The sequence below is a fragment of the Lactuca serriola genome, chromosome 5 (assembly GCF_051521515.1).
Source record: "Lactuca serriola cultivar US96UC23 chromosome 5, Lser_US96UC23_V15, whole genome shotgun sequence".
NCBI classification, from domain to species: Eukaryota; Viridiplantae; Streptophyta; class Magnoliopsida; order Asterales; family Asteraceae; genus Lactuca; species Lactuca serriola.
In genome coordinates this window covers 346,198,092-346,215,918 of record NC_136412.1, presented here as the reverse complement: position 1 = coordinate 346,215,918, position 17,827 = coordinate 346,198,092, and the positions used below count along the sequence as shown (strand labels likewise).

Below are 17,827 nucleotides of genomic sequence, written 5' to 3'. Positions count from 1 at the left end.
GTTATAGAATCTGAACCGTTAAAACCCTTCGCATGGAGGCAAGGCTCTTTCACTTTTGAGATATAAAGTGAATTCATATGCCAGATTTGCGAAATCATCAGTCTGAGTTGGTTTTACTCAGAACCTCAAGGATTTCGTGTGTGCATTGTGTCAACAGAATAAGATGAGAAACAAAAAATTTGGAATTTTGTGATGTCAAAAATTGAATTTGACATGAATGCAGTTAAACCCCAGGCAAATGTTGCTTCGTTAATCATCAAGAGAGATAATCAACAACTTGTGTAGTTTCCCGTGAATTACAATCGAATACTTGTAGAGAAGTATCGAAGGGCTTCTTTTGAAAGACATTTTGGTTGGTTTTAAATTTCATTACATATCAGCCTTAACATAAGGTGAGAAATTGTAAATGAAATTACTTGTTTGACCAGTGTAGTCAGTGACAAGTTGGCTTGTGAAAATATTTATCATGACTAGGATTTGCGAATGAAACTTACACAGAAATCATATTCAAAAAAAAAAATTTGTTCTGGATCTTGTTGGGTAACAAATATTGTTGGTTGTGAATATTTGATCAAGACCACACATGCGAATTGAATATGATTTGAAGTTTCGAAATTTTTGATACTGAAACAAAGGTTTCGTAAAAATCTGGAACAAAGTTCCCCGCCAATTCCTTATGGTTTATGATTTTTGGATTTCACTTCCATCACGGACTCATGATGTTAGATCATAAACACAGACTTGTGATTTGTCTAGGTTTTGATTGGTTTGATCAAAGACCTCAAGGACAAATCTATTCAAAAATTTGGAGTGTAAGAATTGTTTGGTATAAAAAGATTGGATAAGAATTGAAGTGTACCTCTGTTATAATGGACAAAATAGAAAACTCTTAACTCATTTGAGAAGAGTAAGGTAGCTCTGTTGACTTATGCGAATATAAGCCTTTTTGGGAAGAAATCTTCATGTGATAATTTCATTAAGGCTTTCTTTTCACACATAGAGTCTTGTTGAGGCTTTTGGTCTACATACAACAACATGCTTCTAGGGACATCCTAACTAGTTTTTAAAAGAAATTTGATACCTTCCCGTCGAAGCACATAAGTATGACATCTTCGCATTTTAGCCATGTAATAAATTCTCAGCACACAAAGGTTAAAGAACAAAGAAAACAAAAATATTTTTGTGATTTTTGAATTTTTCAAAATTAAAAACATAACAAAATAAAATCTTTTTGGATTTTTAATTTTTCAAAATTAAGAACATAACAAAATAAAATCTTTTTGGATTTTTAATTTTTCAAAATTAAGAACCTAACAAAATAAAATCTTTTTGGATTTTTGATTTTTTCAAAATTAAGAACATAACAAAATAAAATCTTTTTGGATTTTTGATTTTTCAAAAGTTAAAAAAAATTCAAAATTAATCGTAAAGCTTACCTTAGTTGTTATGATCGCAGATGCGAAAAGATGTGGATGCGAAGTCATACGAAGCCTCTGAATGAACAGTAACCTCTGAACAAATTTGACTCATAACTGCTGAACCAGACTTTTAGGCATGAGTGTTTGAAATTGAATTCGCATTAATCATCCCCAAACCTGCTAAAATTCTAACAAATGATTTTTCATCAAGTGGTTTTGTAAAAATATCAGCAAGTTGTTCAGTTGTTTTAATAAAATGAATTTCAATATTCCCATCTTCCACATGATCTTTGATAAAATGATATCGAAGAGCAATGTGTTTTGTCTTTGAATGTTGTACTGGATTATGACAAATGCGAATTTCACTTTGTGAATCACAATACAAAGGAATCTTTTTCATGTTTATTGCATAGTCACGAAGTTGACTCTGAATCCAAATAATTTGCGAAGTGCAAGCAACAGCAGCCAGTGTTCTAAAAGGCGCGCCATGGCATGAGGCGTGGCTTCGCCGTTATGAAAAGCTTCATAACGTTGCTGTTAGGCGTAACGCGTGGCAAGGCGTGATATGGCGCGCCATGGCGCGTTATGGCGTGTTATGGCGCGTGTTTTTTCGTTTGAGACACAGTTTTTTTCTCTTCGTTATGTCTTTTCAAATCGGGGATACAAGTATTGTGGTTTTTGTTAACTTTTTATTATTAGTTATTGATCTAACACTTCTAATAAGTAGTTATATTTAATATAAATTTATATTTATGTGGTAATATAATTTTAAATTAATACAAAATCGCCGCCTTACATCACGCCTTGAAAAACGCCGTGGCTCGCCATGGCTCGTTAAGCTTGAGGCTTGGCCTTGCCGCCACACCACGCCTCACGCCATTTAGAACCTTGGCAGCAGCAATGTATTCTGCCTCAACGGTTGATATAGCCATACAAGTTTGTTTCTTTGATTGCCAACTCACCAACTTCCCATCCAATAGTTGACATCCACCACTCGTACTTTTCCTATCCAAAGTACATCCTCCTAGATCAGAATCTGAAAAAGCTTGAATGAAAAACCCTATTTTCGTAGGATACCAAAGTCCTAAAGAAACTGTTCCCTTAAGATAGCGAAAAATATTTTTCACTGCAGTCAAATGAGGTTCTCTGGGATTAGCTTGATATCTAGCACAATTGCAAACCGAAAACATAATATCAGGTCTACTTGCAGTTAAGTACAATAAAGACCCTATCATGCTTCGATAAAGTGTTAAATCAACAGCAGGAGCATCTAACGAAGGAGTTAGTCTTGTTCCTACTGCCATTGGTACTCTGAGTTTCGTGCTATTAGACATTCCAAACTTTTCAAGCAAATTCTTCGTATATTTTTCTTGATTGATTAAGATTCCATCCCTGTTCTGTCTTATGTTTAAGCCAAGAAAATTATTAATTTTTCCCATCATGCTCATTTCAAACTGACTTTTCATTAGATTTTCAAATTCAATTGACAATGCTGGATCAGTTGAGCCAAAGATAATATCATCAACATAAATTTGAACAACCATTAGATGACACCCAACTTTCTTGCGAAATAATTTGGGGTCAACTGATCCTTGTTTAAATTTAGATTGTTTCAAGAAATTTGTAAGTGTTGCGTACCAGGCTCTTGGTGCTTGTTTTAATCCGTATACAGCCTTATCTAGGATGTAAACATGATTAGGATGTTCATTGCTTATAAATCCTGGTGGTTGTTCAACATACACTGTTTCTTCTAGTTCTCCATTTAAGAATGCACATTTAACATCCATTTGATAAACATCAAAGTCTTTGTGAGCTGCATAGGCTAAAAATATGCGAACTGCTTCAAGTCTTGCAACAGGTGCAAATGTTTCTTCATAGTCTATCCCTTCTTGTTGCGAATAACCTTTGACCACTAGTCTAGCTTTATTTCGAATAATATTGCCATCTTTGTCGGTTTTGTTTTTAAAAATCCATTTTAATCCGACAATTGAAACATCAGAAGGTTTAGAAACTAATCTCCAAACCTTGTTTCGTTCAAATTCAGTCAGTTCAGATTGCATAGCAACAACCCAATCTGAGTGTTTCATAGCATCCTTTACTGTCTTTGGCTCTATTTTCGAAATAAAAACATTGAACATACATAGTTCTTGGTTCGCATTTAGTACCTCATTTTTCGCACGAATTTGAGCTCTAGTCAACACACCATCTTGTGGATTACCAATTACCTGCTCTTTTGGATGATTTCTTGTCCATTTCTCAAGTGGTGGAAAATTAGGATCAAATTCTAATGGTGCATCTTCATACATATCTTCATTTTCAGATCCTGCAATAGAAAAGTTATCATTTAGTTCATGAAACTCATCATTTTCATCAAGATTAATTGTCTCTGTTTCATCATGCTTCCCCTCAACATGATCTTCATCTTGATGCTCCCCCTCAAAATGATGTTCCTGTTGATTCTGCGAATGCTCCCCCTCAACTTGATGATTCCTAATTTCATTCTCCCCCTCGAAAGTTGGCTGACTATCTTCATGACTACTCGTATGTTCCTCCTCCATACGAATATCAGGCGTACTTTCACAAGTTATTCATGTTGTAGTTATTGTCGAATCATCAGTATGTTTTGAGGATTCTGATGTTTGATTATCAGGAGCATTATTTTCTGCATCAATTGCCCTGTCAGGAATTCCGAAAATTAAGTCATAATCAAAATCATTGATTTCAGAATTATCAATTTGAGTATTTGAATCCACAAGTATTGATTTATTTTCAAATTTACTATCCATTTGTTTAAGATAGTAATCATCAAACGTTAAATTGAAAGTTTCTTCAACTTTTCTTGTTCTTTTATTAAGCACTCTGTATGCAACTGAATTCTGTGAATATCCTAAGAATATGCCTTCATCAGCTTTAGCTTGGAACTTGGACAAATTATCTTTGAGATTCATGATAAAGCACCTGCAACCAAAAACATGAAAGAATTTTACATTAGGTTTCTGATTATTGATTATTTCATATGGAGTAACATTGAATCTTCGATGAATGGATGATCGATTCTGAGTAAAACATGCAGTAGACACTGCTTCTGCCCAAAGATATTGAGGTAGATTCGCATATGTTAACATGGTTCTGGCTGCTTCGCATAGAGATCGATTTCTTCTTTCAACAACACCATTTTGTTGTGGAGTATATGGTGATGAGAAATTATGCGAAATGTCTTTGCTTGTGAGAATAATATCAAGAGTTTGATTTTTAAACTCATAACCATTATCACTTTTAATTGTTCGTACATTCTTCTTCAGACTAAGTTCAATCTTTTTGATAAAATCAATCATCGTCTGAGCAACTTCAGATTTCAACCTGAGAAAAAACACCCATGTGAATCGAGAGAAATCATCTACAACAACTAAAATATACCGCTTTTTATTGATTGTTGCAACAGTCGACGGTCCACATAAGTCAATGTGAAGAAGTTCCAATGGTTCTACGATTTTTGAATCTATCACAATCGGATGACCTTTTCGATGTTGTTTTCCTTGTTCGCAAGCTGCACACAAAGAATCATTGTCAAATTTTAGTACTGGTAACCCTCGAACTAAATCTTCAGTGACAAGTTTATTAATATTTCGAAAGTTCAAGTGTGACAATCTTCTATGCCAAAGCCAGCTGAGATCATTAGATGCTTTTGATAGTAAACACACATCAGGTTTTCCCACAATTGGTTTGATGTCCAGTGTAAACATATCACCATATCTTTTGGATTTGAGAAGTATTTCATTTGACTTCGCATTTGAAATGATACTTCCTTCTTCATTAAATACAACTTGATTTCCAGTACCAACAACAAGTTGTGACACGCTTATCAAATTATGTTGAAGTCCTTCAACATAAGCAACTCTGTTCACAGTGAATTTTCCATTTGTGACTTTCCCATAGCCTTTCACTTGACACTTGTGATTATTTCCAAATTTGACTACTCCAACATTTTCCAAGCTTCTATAATCTCGCAAGTTTTCCTTTCTTCCAGTCATATGACGAGAGCAACCACTATCAATATACCATTTCGTATCATATTGCTCGTCACACATCACCTGCATTTATTGAAAGAATTTAGGAACCCAAGACTTGTTGGGTCCATCATTAGTGGAATGAAACAAATTCTTGGAATTTAAAAACCATGTTTTCACTTTGTTTGTGACAGAATCCATTATATCAACATCATCAGATCTAGATATTGAGATATAGTCATTCAATAGTTTTGGATTTCCATTGATTGTAATCTTATCCTTCACAACATTCGCATTTTTGATAACTGGTTTCCATTTTTGAACCGGAACTTGCGAATTATGAGATGATGAACTAGCAGTGGAAGAGTTATTTGCGAACTTGTCAAATGCATTCTTGATTTGTTGCTCTGAAAACTTCCCACTTTGATATTTTCTTCCTTTCCCTTCAAACCAACGATTGATCGTACTTACATCAGATTTTCCTTTTGTATATGAAACTTTGGTCGGTTTTGAGACTGAAGGATTTGGAAAATTTGGTTGTTTTGGTGAAAATTTCACTTTTGCTTGAGTTGAATTTTTCAAACTTGATGAAGTATTCGTGAATTTGCCAACATTTTGAAACTTTTGATTATTTGCAAATTTTTGCAAATTCTCAAATTTTCGATTGTTGTCATATTTGCGAACATATGGAATTTTGTCAACAGAATTTATTGGTTTATGAAAACTCGAATCTGTTTGTTTATTTTTGCTTTGAAATTTTGATGATGTTGTTTTTGAAATTTGTTCTTTTTCAGCTCTTGGTTTGTCATTAGACACAACTTGTCAGAAAATTGCTTTTCTTGCTTTTCTTTTTGAAACATTATTTTCTGTTAAATAATTTCCAACCATCAATTTGAATTCTTGAGAATTTAATTTCACTTCAGCCTTTGATTTTTCAACTTTTTAAAAAATTTTGTTTGGTTTTTCACCTTTAACCACCCATTTTTGTAATGATTTTTGTTTTTGAAACACATAAGAATTTTGAGTTAAATTGTTTGCTTCTGTGTTTTGATTTGCGAAAAAACCTTCTGTGGTTGACTTTAGATTATCTTTTCCAATCATTTTGTTGAATTCAGGATGAACTTTCTCAGCATTTCCAGTAGTGACAAAAACTTGATTTGGAAAAATAGTTTTATCAGTGCATACAAAATCTGGATATACCACAGTGTTGGTTTCCAAATAATGTGCGCCTTTGTCATTTAAAATTTTGTTAAATTCTTTTGTATTCTCAAACACTTGATCAACCACAACTCGTTGAGGTGTTTCATTTGAATCTTTCTTTTCTTCTTTATTCTCATCAGTATCATCAGATTTGCAGCTTTCAACTTCCACATTATCAAACTTACAATGTTGCGAAGTTGAAGGTTTATCAATTTCATCCTCTACTATCGAATCAACTATTATTTCTTTACCTTTGATCTTAGATGTGATATTAATGATTGACAATTGAGAACAATCAACCTCTTCTTCCTCTTCTATCTCACTGATTTCACTCACATTATCTGAATTTTCATCAATATCAGCATAATTGAATTGTGAGGCAAGAGTTAAATTTTCTGTTTTCTTTAAAATTTTCACTTGTTCACTCTTTGTCAAACTTTCATTGACAATGTTAACCAACTCATCAGCATTTAGAAATTCATCAATTTTGACAATACCGTATGGATATCTATCATCAGGTATTTTGTCAAATTGAGCAATTGTACTTTCGCAATCATAAGAAACAACATCAACTTTTTCACGTTCATACTCAAGAAAAGGTAAAAGTTTCCTATGTTGTTCTTTGCTAATGTCAGAAGAATGATGTAAAGCAGTTAATTTTGCATACAATCGTTTGACAGAATTACAATATATATATTCCTTTGTGCTAGCAACAACCTAACATCATTTGTAAGATTATTCCTATCACAATCTATATTTTTGATCTGCATTTCAAGTTTTTCTACTCTGCTCCTCTTTATTTCTAATTCTTTCCGTGTCTCACCTAGTTGCAAATTTAATTTTTGAGCTTCAGTACTAGCAGACACAATAACAGAATCAAAATAAGCCACAGTATCATCAAATGAAACAATTTCAGCATCATAAGCAGATAAAGGAATATTAAAAGATTCAAGTATTGCATGTACCTTGGTTGTCATAGGTGATTTGTCCGTGGATTTAGATACGAAGCATCTCCCTGAAATGTCCTCTTCGCAATCTTCAAAACTTGCGAACATTGCTCCATGTGTGGGATGCCTCATTTCCTCGTCATCAGATCCTGAAGACCAGATCTGATACGTTCCACTCTCTTCATCAGCAGATTCACCCTTCACAACCAAAGACACTCCTTTGGTCTTAGCACGTATCTCTTCAATCTTTTCAGAGTAGTATGCTTCATCTTTAACTTTTTCTTTCTTCTCTTCTTTCTTTCGCAACATGCAATCAACTGCGAAGTGATTCGCACCATTGTAGTAATGACAGTAAATTCCTGAATCACCTTTGAACTTCTTCTCTTCTTTTGCATCTTTTTGTTTCTCATCAGCTTTCTCTAATTTCTTCCTCTCCTCCCCTCCAGTTCTTATGACTGCATTCTTCACATCACTAGCCTTTCCTTTTGGATTAAAAGGCTTTTTGAAAAACTTCTTAACTCTGTTGTTTGAATAGAATGCCATAGCTTCATCATCAGAGTTCATCAAAAATCCTTCTTCATCTGAACCATCTTTTTCATTAACATCAGTTTCTGAAACTTTTGAAACAAGAGCCAAAGGACCTCCAATACTCTGTTTTGATTCTTCATACATTTCTGAAGCCTCACATTCATGTGTTTTCAGTTGATTGTAGAGATCATTCAATTTAGTTGTATCAAAACTCTGTTGATTCTTAATCATCATGCTCACACTTCGCCATTCCTTGCGAAGACCCATAATGAAAGTTAAATTGAACTCCATGAGAGACCTAGTGATTCCATACCTATTGCAGTGAAACATAAGCTCACTCAGACGATCATAGTAATTTTCAAGAGTTTCTGCATCCTTTTGTCTGAATTCCTTCAGTTCAACTAGACATTGCTTCACAGAGTTGATCTTCGTCTTTTCGCTACCTTGATACTTCTCTTTTAGAGTGTTCCAAATCTCCTTGGCTGTTTTACAACTACGGATGTAATTGTAAACCACAGGAGGTAGAGCACATCTTAGTTCCCTCATGACCCTCTTTTCATTATTCTTCAGCCGTTTTTGTTGATCAGCAACTTCAGCAGATGCAGTAGATGGTCCAATTGGTTGAACATTAGCTGGAGCTTGCACTGTTCCATTGATACAATTCCAAAGTTCTTCATCAATTCCATTTAAGTAATCTTCCATTCTATCAGCCCACTGATCATAGTATTCTGGAATTAACATCGGAATTTTGGTTGAGGAACCAAGCAAGTGAGAGACGGAAGTCATTGTATTCATGTTGAAGTTCGCCATTGATGAACACATAAATTTTCAGAAAGCTTGAAAAACTTGATGAAATAGAGAATTTGATCAATTGAATTGATCACAAATCACTAATCGATTACTCGACTTAACAATTCAAAGATAGAATCAATTCAAATCTGAAGATCAAATGTGATTTTCAAAACCAAAATGCGCGGAAAATTTTGAGTAAAGTTGCAACTCAAAAAGCAAATGATTCTAACACGAAAATCAGATTGAAGCAGTTTGAATCTTGCTCTGATACCAATTGATGAGAATTGTTATCGAGATTTGAGAAAGCAAAGTTTGATTTGAGTAATTGAAGATTTAGAACACGAAGAGTAAATATTAATCAGATCTCATATTGATAAAAAACTGATTACAAAATAAGCAGAAAAGAGATATCAGTTGCGAAAAAGTCTCTCTCTACTTCTAACCTCAGTCCCTATTTATAGGGAACATGAGTGTACAAAAAATATACTAAGTGTAGACATTTCACTTCGCACAAAGATGACTTAGTAAAATAACATAAAATGCGAAACTATACAAAACACTATATTCGACTTTTACAATTTTACATCTACAACCAAGGGAGTGGTGCCACACTTTTATTTTATTTTTTATTTTTTTTAGCTATTTTAATTAAAACTTCTTTTTTAATAAAAAACATAATTTTTCATCACTTGAAAATTAAAAAAAACATTACATTGAAAATCAAAAAACATTACATTCCATTGCAAAAAAAAAAAAAAAAAAAACAAAAAACACACACATGACATTAAAATAATCCTAGAAACTTAAAAAAAAACACAAATAAAATAACTAAAGCAAACAAATAAAGTCGTTATCCGAGAACTCGTCTTCGGAGTCATCCGGTGGATCCAAATTAAGGTTAATGTTTTGAACCCCGTAAATGTGTTCCACCAAGTCATTGCGAAGCTTGTGAAATGTTTCAGTGCAACGTATCTCTACTCTCCTGTTCATATACTCTTCGCCACCAATTTCTATTGGTTGTGTCTCTGGTATGGTTTCTTCCTCATCAAACGCACATATCGTTCTTCTTTCGTCTTCAATCGTCATGTTATGCAATATGATACATGTATACATGATTTCTTGAAGCTTTTCCTCGCCTAAATTAACTGTTGGTTTTTTCAATATGAACCACCGTTTCTCCATAGCTCCAAAAGCACGCTCAACATCCTTCCTAGCTCTTTCTTGAGCTCTCTTGAATTTTTTTTTTTTGTCTAGAACCATGTGGACACGTAAACGATTTAACAAGCACAACATACTCAGGATAGCTTCCATCGACCAGATAATAACCATACTTATATGACGTTCCACGCACTTCAAAATAAGAATCTGGTGCAGATCCATCGTATATGTTGTTAAATATAGGTGCACGATTAAGAACGTTGATGTCGTTAATCGAACTAGGAGAACCATAAAATGCATGGCAAATCCACAGATCTTGTGATGCAACTGCTTCAAGTATGACCGTTGGGTGACCATGATCACCTTGGGTAAATTGCCCATGATATGATGTAGGGCAATTTTCTCCTGCCCAATGGAGACAATCTAAGCTTCCTAGCATTCCAGGAAACCCATGCACATTAGCATGATGAGCTTGCAATTGTAAGATGTCATTACGTGTACGCTTACGTAAATATTTAGGACCATAAAACTGAATCACAGTTTTGCAAAAATAGTGGAGACTGTCTTGTGCGGTCCTAACAGACATCCTAAAACTTTCGTCTAACACATCAGGCAGAATGCTAACTGACGAAGTGCGGCCGTGCATTTTTGTAAGGGAGTGAAACCGGGTGTACCTCTAGCATCGTAGCCTTGTTGAAAAAATTGCACTCCCTCGTTACATCTTCAACTATACGTTCATATAAACCTTTGAACATTCTGAAGCGCCTACGAAAATAATACCCCTGATAAGTGGCATTCTCTTGAAAATAGTCTTATGCCAAACGTTGGTTGGCTTGTTCACGATTTCTGAAAATATATCTTCGTGTTCTCCGTTGAGAACTTGCAGCTGTGTTATTGCATAAAGCATCGTATGTTTGTTCCGCCATTTGAGCACACGCAACAACGGCATAAAAAATAACTTGAAATTCTTCAGAAGATGAAGAAGATGACATTTTTGAGAGAGAAGGGTTTGTATTGTTTGAAAAAACAAATGAAATGTATGTGTATATATAGGAAAAAAAGGAAAAAAAAATTAATGCGCAAAGAGGACCGTTCAACAGTCAAAGGAATCAACAGCCAATCACGAGTCGTGGTCCTCTCGACCCGTAGTGTGGCCAAAACCGCACCCAGGGGGCGGTGTTTGTGGTCCACGTGGCTATAGTGCGGTTCCAAACCGTGTGCCACTCCCATCAGTCTTATTAGCATACTAAAACTCATGTATTTTGATTTTTTAGAATAAAATGGTAAATGATTAATTAGATGTGTGTCCGCGCAAAGCGGCGACGATATATAATATTTTTTGGTGAATAGTCTCTTATAATGAAACTATTAGATTTTATTATTAGTTATGATGTAATAAAAATTACCACTTTTAAATAAAATAATTATGTTTAGACCTTATGTTTACATTTCATGTTTATACTATTGATGTAAATTAATTATTATTAGTGTTTAGTTTAAAAAATGTAAATTAATTTATATACATGAATATAATATTTTTATTTTGCTCCAAATTCAATTTATTAATTATTTTCCTTAATTAAAATCTTCAAACTTTTGGCAAGTATTAATGAATTATTTATGCATAATTGATATGTACAAAAAACTTTGTAACTTATACTTCTTAAAATTCAAGATATCACTAATATGCTTTATAATATAGTATAAAATGTGTTTTGCTTAAACCGGTTAACAATGATAAAGTGTGTTTTGTAAATTATACGAATCGTCCTCCATGATATGTGGGTTTGTTGCTAATTTAGTCCATGTCAGATCTGAAATTACCATAATGCCCTTATTTATTTATTTTCCAGTTATTTTTGATTTATTTTATTTTTAATTTTATTTAGAAAAAAATGGTCCCTCTCCTTATTCATTTATTCTCTCATTATGAATAACCAAAACCTCACCCTCACACTCCAGTATTTCGACGACCCATGTAACGACCCAAATTTTTTTGTTTTAATATTACTAAAAATCACAACATCAAACGTTATATATAATAAAACCATGGAGCGAGTAACCCGAAGTCATAGTAACAGTATTCAAAACAAGGACTGTATCAATCATATCAAAATATCAGAGTAAATTCCCAGGCTAAACTGAAACTGTGGTGTGTGCCATGCCATCATCTCGAACTCTTCCCCTTACTGGCAGAAGTACCTGAAACCAAAACTGAAACTGTAAGCACAAAACTTAGTGAGCTCCCCTAAACTACCACATACCATACAATAACATATAAAGTACATATTGGGCCTTACCCACTGCATCGGACCGAAGTCCGGAAACTGCATCAGACCGCAGTCCGGAAACTAGCCAGGGTCTTGCCCTCTGCATCGAAGTCTGGGAACTGCATCGGAGCAAAGTCCGGAACTGACTACATTAGACCGAAGTCCGGAACTGACTGGGACCTTGTCCCCTTCATCGGACTTCGGTTCGGAACTAACTGAATCGGACCGAAGTCCGGAACTGACTGAATCATAACATAGCATAGACATATCAACTAGCATGAACACATAAACTGCATACTGCATCGGACTAAAGTCCGGAACACATGACACAAAACATGCTTGAATCACAAAGACATCAAGCAATCTAACTACTGCCTCGGACCGAGGTCCGAAACTACTGCTAACTAAACAGGCTGACATTATGGCCGTAGACCCGTTCCTACTGGAAGGAAACTCACCTCGTAATGCTGACTGCTGAACACCTGAATAAGGAATCCCTGACTACTGCTCCGGCTGCTTCCCGGCTATCATGGACATATAAGATACTTAATCAGAGTAGGGATTTTTCTATGGGTAAAATGACCATTTTACCCCTGCTATGGTGTGGGTTACAAACATGGCCCAAACCCTTAATTCCTTCTTAGTCCTCCAATGGCCCACTAAAGGCCCACTAATGGCCCAATTTTCTACATTGGGCCCAAATCTCTTTATTAGGCCTTACCCTGGGCCCAATACCCATACTTGGCCCATAATCACCAACTTCTGATGGCCCCTAAGGCCCAAAGACTCTAAGTCCAAAGCACAGCCCACACCGAGGCCCAAATGCTCGAAACCCAAACTTGAAGTGTACGCGGGGCGTACCTCTTGGTACGCTGAGCGTACTGGCTGCTGGCTTGTACGCCATGCGTACCTCCTCGTACGCCCAGCGTACAACCCTGTTAAGCCAACTTCCTATTAAGTGCTTAATCCGTCGATTCAAAAGCTACAAATTCAGATCCACATCTTATTCTCTGTCCTAAGCCATAAAGTTGCTTACTTGATGGCTTGGATGACTCAAAAAGGCTCAAACTTCAAAAAGTAATGTCCTAACTCCATAGAAATGGCTAGATCTCTTGCATGGCCTCATGCAAACCTCCAAGGTCGAAACTTTATTGCTAAGAAGGTTCTTTGAGCCTAAAGGGTGGCAATCTCAAGCTCAAAAACGAATCTTCATGATCAAGGTCCAACCTTTGGACCTAAAAATGCCCAAAACTTCACTAACTCTAGATCTAGCATATGAGGAAGAAAGTTCAGTGCTTTATACCTCTTTTGGATGCCAAATGAAGAAATGATCTCAGATCCTTGAGCTCAAGATACTCAAGTTCTCCTTCTTCCACTTCTCTTCTTCTTCTTCCAAACTTTTCTTCACAAAAATGAGTCTAAAAGTTCAACCACACACAAACAAGGAGTGAGGGATGAACTAGGGTTTTCTGGGAGTGAATGATATGTGAGGAGGCCAGATGGGAGGCTATAATAGGGTTTAAATACGTCTCAAACCCTAAAATTAGGGTTTTTGCCACCTGGTCGCGTACGCCTCTCACAACCCGCACATACTAAAGGCACTACGCCCCGCGTACGACAGGTTACGCCCCGCGCACGGCTTATGGGCAGCTTACATCTCGACCCAATAATCATGAAGGTCCAATCCAATCCAAGATGTCAATTTACCAATCATAGCCCGACTAAAATGCAAGAAATTAAATTAATTTAATACCTCAAAAGTTGATTGTTACAACCCATCACCCTTATACTATGGTATTTTGGCGACCCATCAAACCCTTAGCCTCCAGTATTCTGTGAATTCATCAAACCCTTGCCCTTCAGTATTCCGACGATGCCATCAATATCTCACCCTCCAGTATTCCAATGACTCCATATGTGTATGAGATCGAGTTGTGTGGGTTGCCAAAAGTTAATGATGGTTGTTGTTGGATCCATGACGTTGATGTTCAAATCAACGATGTTTTGACGTTCATGTAGATGGAAAGGAGGAAGGTTTTAGGTGTTTATATCAGCTCCCGCCTCCTTAATGCATGCGATGAACACCCTTCCAACATCACCAAGAAAACATCGTCACAAATTTATGTTTCTAATGAGAGGGAAAGAGAAGACTAGAGGAAACAAGTGAAGGTTTATTCTCCGGCAACTGTCATTCCCAAATTTTTCATTGAGCTACTTATATCCCTTCCCTCGTTCCCTCTTCTTCGTCCTTCCTAAATCGATTTTGATTTTGAGTTTCAAGTTAATTAGGTTTGGTTTTGCTTCGATGGATTTTTCTTGAAATACACAGTTGTATTAGTTCGGTCTTTAAGCAAGTATGTTGTATTAGTTCAGTCTTTAAGCAAGTATGGCATTGACCAATCTTGAAAACTCACCATCATGGACGTCCCTCTCTCATTAAAAAACTTTGATGGTTCATCACATGATATCAGGAAGGAATTAGGGATCGGTACAATCGAAATCTCAAAACTCAATTTTTTGTCAAGTGATTTGACAAATCAAATAGAGTTATGGTCAGTCGGGTATATTCGTTTGTTGAAGCTCTATAAAGAAAGCGATCGCAACAGGTATGATCTTGACGAATTTGGAAAGATCACCATCGTGGATGTCCAGATTGATTTTGTTTCGATGGACCTCCGTAAGGTGGGTAACCTGTGGAGAATACGATGGCTATGGTCGAATCTTGTTGCGGATTTTAAGGGTTGGAGATGATAGTGATGATGGCGGAGTTAGTGAATGTAACGGTGATGGGTTTGCGTCGGTGTCAGGAGTAGGTGAGAAAAAAGAAGACGAAGGTAGAAAATGGATGGGGGAAGGGTAGGGATATTTATTTTATTTTTTTAATCAAAAAATGATATACAAATAAATAAAATGAAAAAAAATATTAAGCGCGAAATAGTCATTTCATGTCAATAGGTATGAAACATGCAGGTTAAAAATAAACGAATGACGATTCAAGTTAATTTTTGAAAATAAGCACTAAACATATATTTTGACACCTGTACCAGGAACGAATCGTATAATTTATTCTAAAGATTATATGTATCTCCCCCCCCCCCCCCCCCCCTCCTCCTCCTCCTCCTCCTCCTCCTCCTCTCTCACTCACACACACACACACAACATGCATAACATGTATATACTAAAATAACGAAAAGTAAACATATTCATAAAGTTCAAACATATACAAAGAACATATACTTAACCTACAAACATATGTTCACCTATCCTTGAGGTTCTCAATGAGTGTCATCTTGCTCTCGATCATTGCTTCAAGAACCTCCACCACTTTCAATAAAGCGAATAGGATTTATACACATTTTCCTGTCAGTCACTTAGGTAGAGTTGTGTTAAGCACATTTTGGCACACTAAGGAAAGGCACCAAGTTGTCCGACCATTCCTTTCTTTTGTTCGGTCAATGAACTTATTTCTTCTCATGTACTCAAAACTTATTTTCTTATTTGATTATACATCCCCAAATCTTGCTTGATTCTAAGAACAAATTGATATTTATTAGAGAATGATGAAGTCCTCATTGTCTAGCATGAGGAGTGTTTTTTAATCTGATTTTCTATGGGATTGGTTCTTATGAATACCTTTACTATTCATAATTCTTTATAAATTAAATAGAAGATCAATATCTCATTATTGTCTAGAAATAAAGAAGTCGTTTGCATGATATTGAGTATACCAAAAATATTGAGTATACATTTTGGTGGCTTTTTAGTTTATGATGGTTTGAGAGTTAAATACATTCACGAGAAACATTCAAGAGAAGCATTCAAGAGCAGACATTTAGGTGGCTTCTCATGCTTTAAATGTAGTGAAGAAGAGATGGCATTTTGGTAGGTTCTCCTACCACCTTTGCGTTTACATTTAATGTTATTTTTTGTTTATTATTTATAAGTATATTATAAGTATACATGTCGAGCTCCTCCTTGCTACCCAATTTTCAAACATTTAACCTTCATGTCCCATTTTTTCATCATCCAACTCTAGTGGTAGCGGATCCAGAACGAAAAACCAGGAGGTTGCACAAAATTTGTAGAGGTTTCACTACTAGAGAAAAAAAAAACTCATTTTCGAAGGAAATTTCCGTCACAAAATCGTCAATAAACTGATAAACTTATACTAAATTCACAATTATCAGAATTTGTGATGGATTGTGAACGGATTCGTGACGGATTTTCGAATTTTTTTTTACGGAAAATTTTGAAGGGTAGCTCGTGCTACATAGTAGTTGTGCCTCTGTCCAGCTTCTCCTTCAACATGATTTCCTTATCAGCCAACTCTTCCTTCAACATGGCTTCTTCATCATCGAGCTCATCCTTCAAACGTTCAGTTTGTTTACAACTTTTGCCGGAATAGTTTGCTGATGTGGAAACATGCTTTTTACTTCAACCTTTCAGAGGTCGGGTCCGGTTTTTGGCAAATATTAATCACAGTGAAAACTGAAATTATATAAAAGTAAAACAATGGGAACATCTTTTTGCTAGGGGTTGATTTTAGGCTTTATCAAAAGCCCATATCTCCATATAATTGTCAGCCTAAACTGAGAGATATATTATATGAACCTCAACTTCACATGGCATATAAAACTATAAAAGCAAAGAGAGGCATGGGAATTTCACATGGACTAAATCAAGCCTCTTCCACTTTCTTTCTTTTTTTATCCTAACTAAAGCTGATCACTGGTCAACAGCCAAACTAAATCAAAGCAAGAATCCTTATTATAACTTTATTCACTCTCTTTTAGGAAATCAAAAGAATATAACACCAAATCCCATCCCAACCATCCTCTAAATCATTTTTATTAAAAAAACAAACTATTACTGTTAATAATATAGTTTTTTAATCATATTAAGTAGAGAAGTTACTTGAAAAAACTAGGCAAAACATGTTACTGATCAACACTAGACTCAGACGAAAGGTGAGAAAGAAAAAGAAGTGAATTAGCTAATGGGTAAAAAGTAAAACATGTCAATTGTTACTAACTTTGTCTTTTTTGTTCTGTTTGGTCAATTTAAATTTCTAAAATAATTAATTTACAAATGTAATTACAAAAAGTCCAAGCCCCGTTTGGAACTTTTTTTAACCAATAAATTAGTTTGTTTTGTTTTTTTTTTTTTTCTAGTTTAACTACTGAGCTTAAAAAAACAAACAAAATATTACTTTTCAGATTAAATATATTTTGTCCTTAAAAAAAATCAGTGTTTTCATGGTGAAATCAGAAAGAAAATTATATCTGACCAATTTTTATTTATTTTTTAATTATAGTGGTTTTTATAAAATCAATGTACGTTATATACAATTCAATACGTTAGGTTTAGAATTTATACCCGTTTTACTTCTTTTAGTTTAATCATATGAGCTTTTAGAGATAAAATTACCCACATATACTCATTTCTAGGTAAATATATCAAAATTTCCACCTCGTACAAAACACAAAACATGGAAACAAGATTAAACA

The 17,827-nt window shown here is 35.1% G+C and overlaps 1 protein-coding gene across 1 annotated transcript; it reads right to left on the bottom strand.

The window, feature by feature from the left end:
• Positions 1-9,720: 9,720 nt before the first annotated feature.
• LOC145051089 (uncharacterized) lies at positions 9,721-10,696 on the bottom strand. Its single transcript, XM_078999232.1, has 2 exons — positions 10,219-10,696; positions 9,721-10,142 (listed from the first exon to the last, which is right to left on the bottom strand). The coding sequence occupies exons 1-2, from the start codon at positions 10,694-10,696 to the stop codon at positions 9,721-9,723; spliced, it is 900 nt and encodes a 299-aa protein (XP_078855358.1).
• Positions 10,697-17,827: the final 7,131 nt, after the last annotated feature.

Coding starts and splice junctions, on each gene's coding strand:
- LOC145051089 (XM_078999232.1), bottom strand. CDS start 10,696: ATGCACGGCCGCACTTCGTCAGTTAGCATTCTGCCTGATGTGTTAGAC. Junction 10,143..10,218: donor TGGAACGTCATATAAGTATG/GTTATTATCTGG, acceptor ACATGGTTCTAG/ACAAAAAAAAAAAATTCAAG.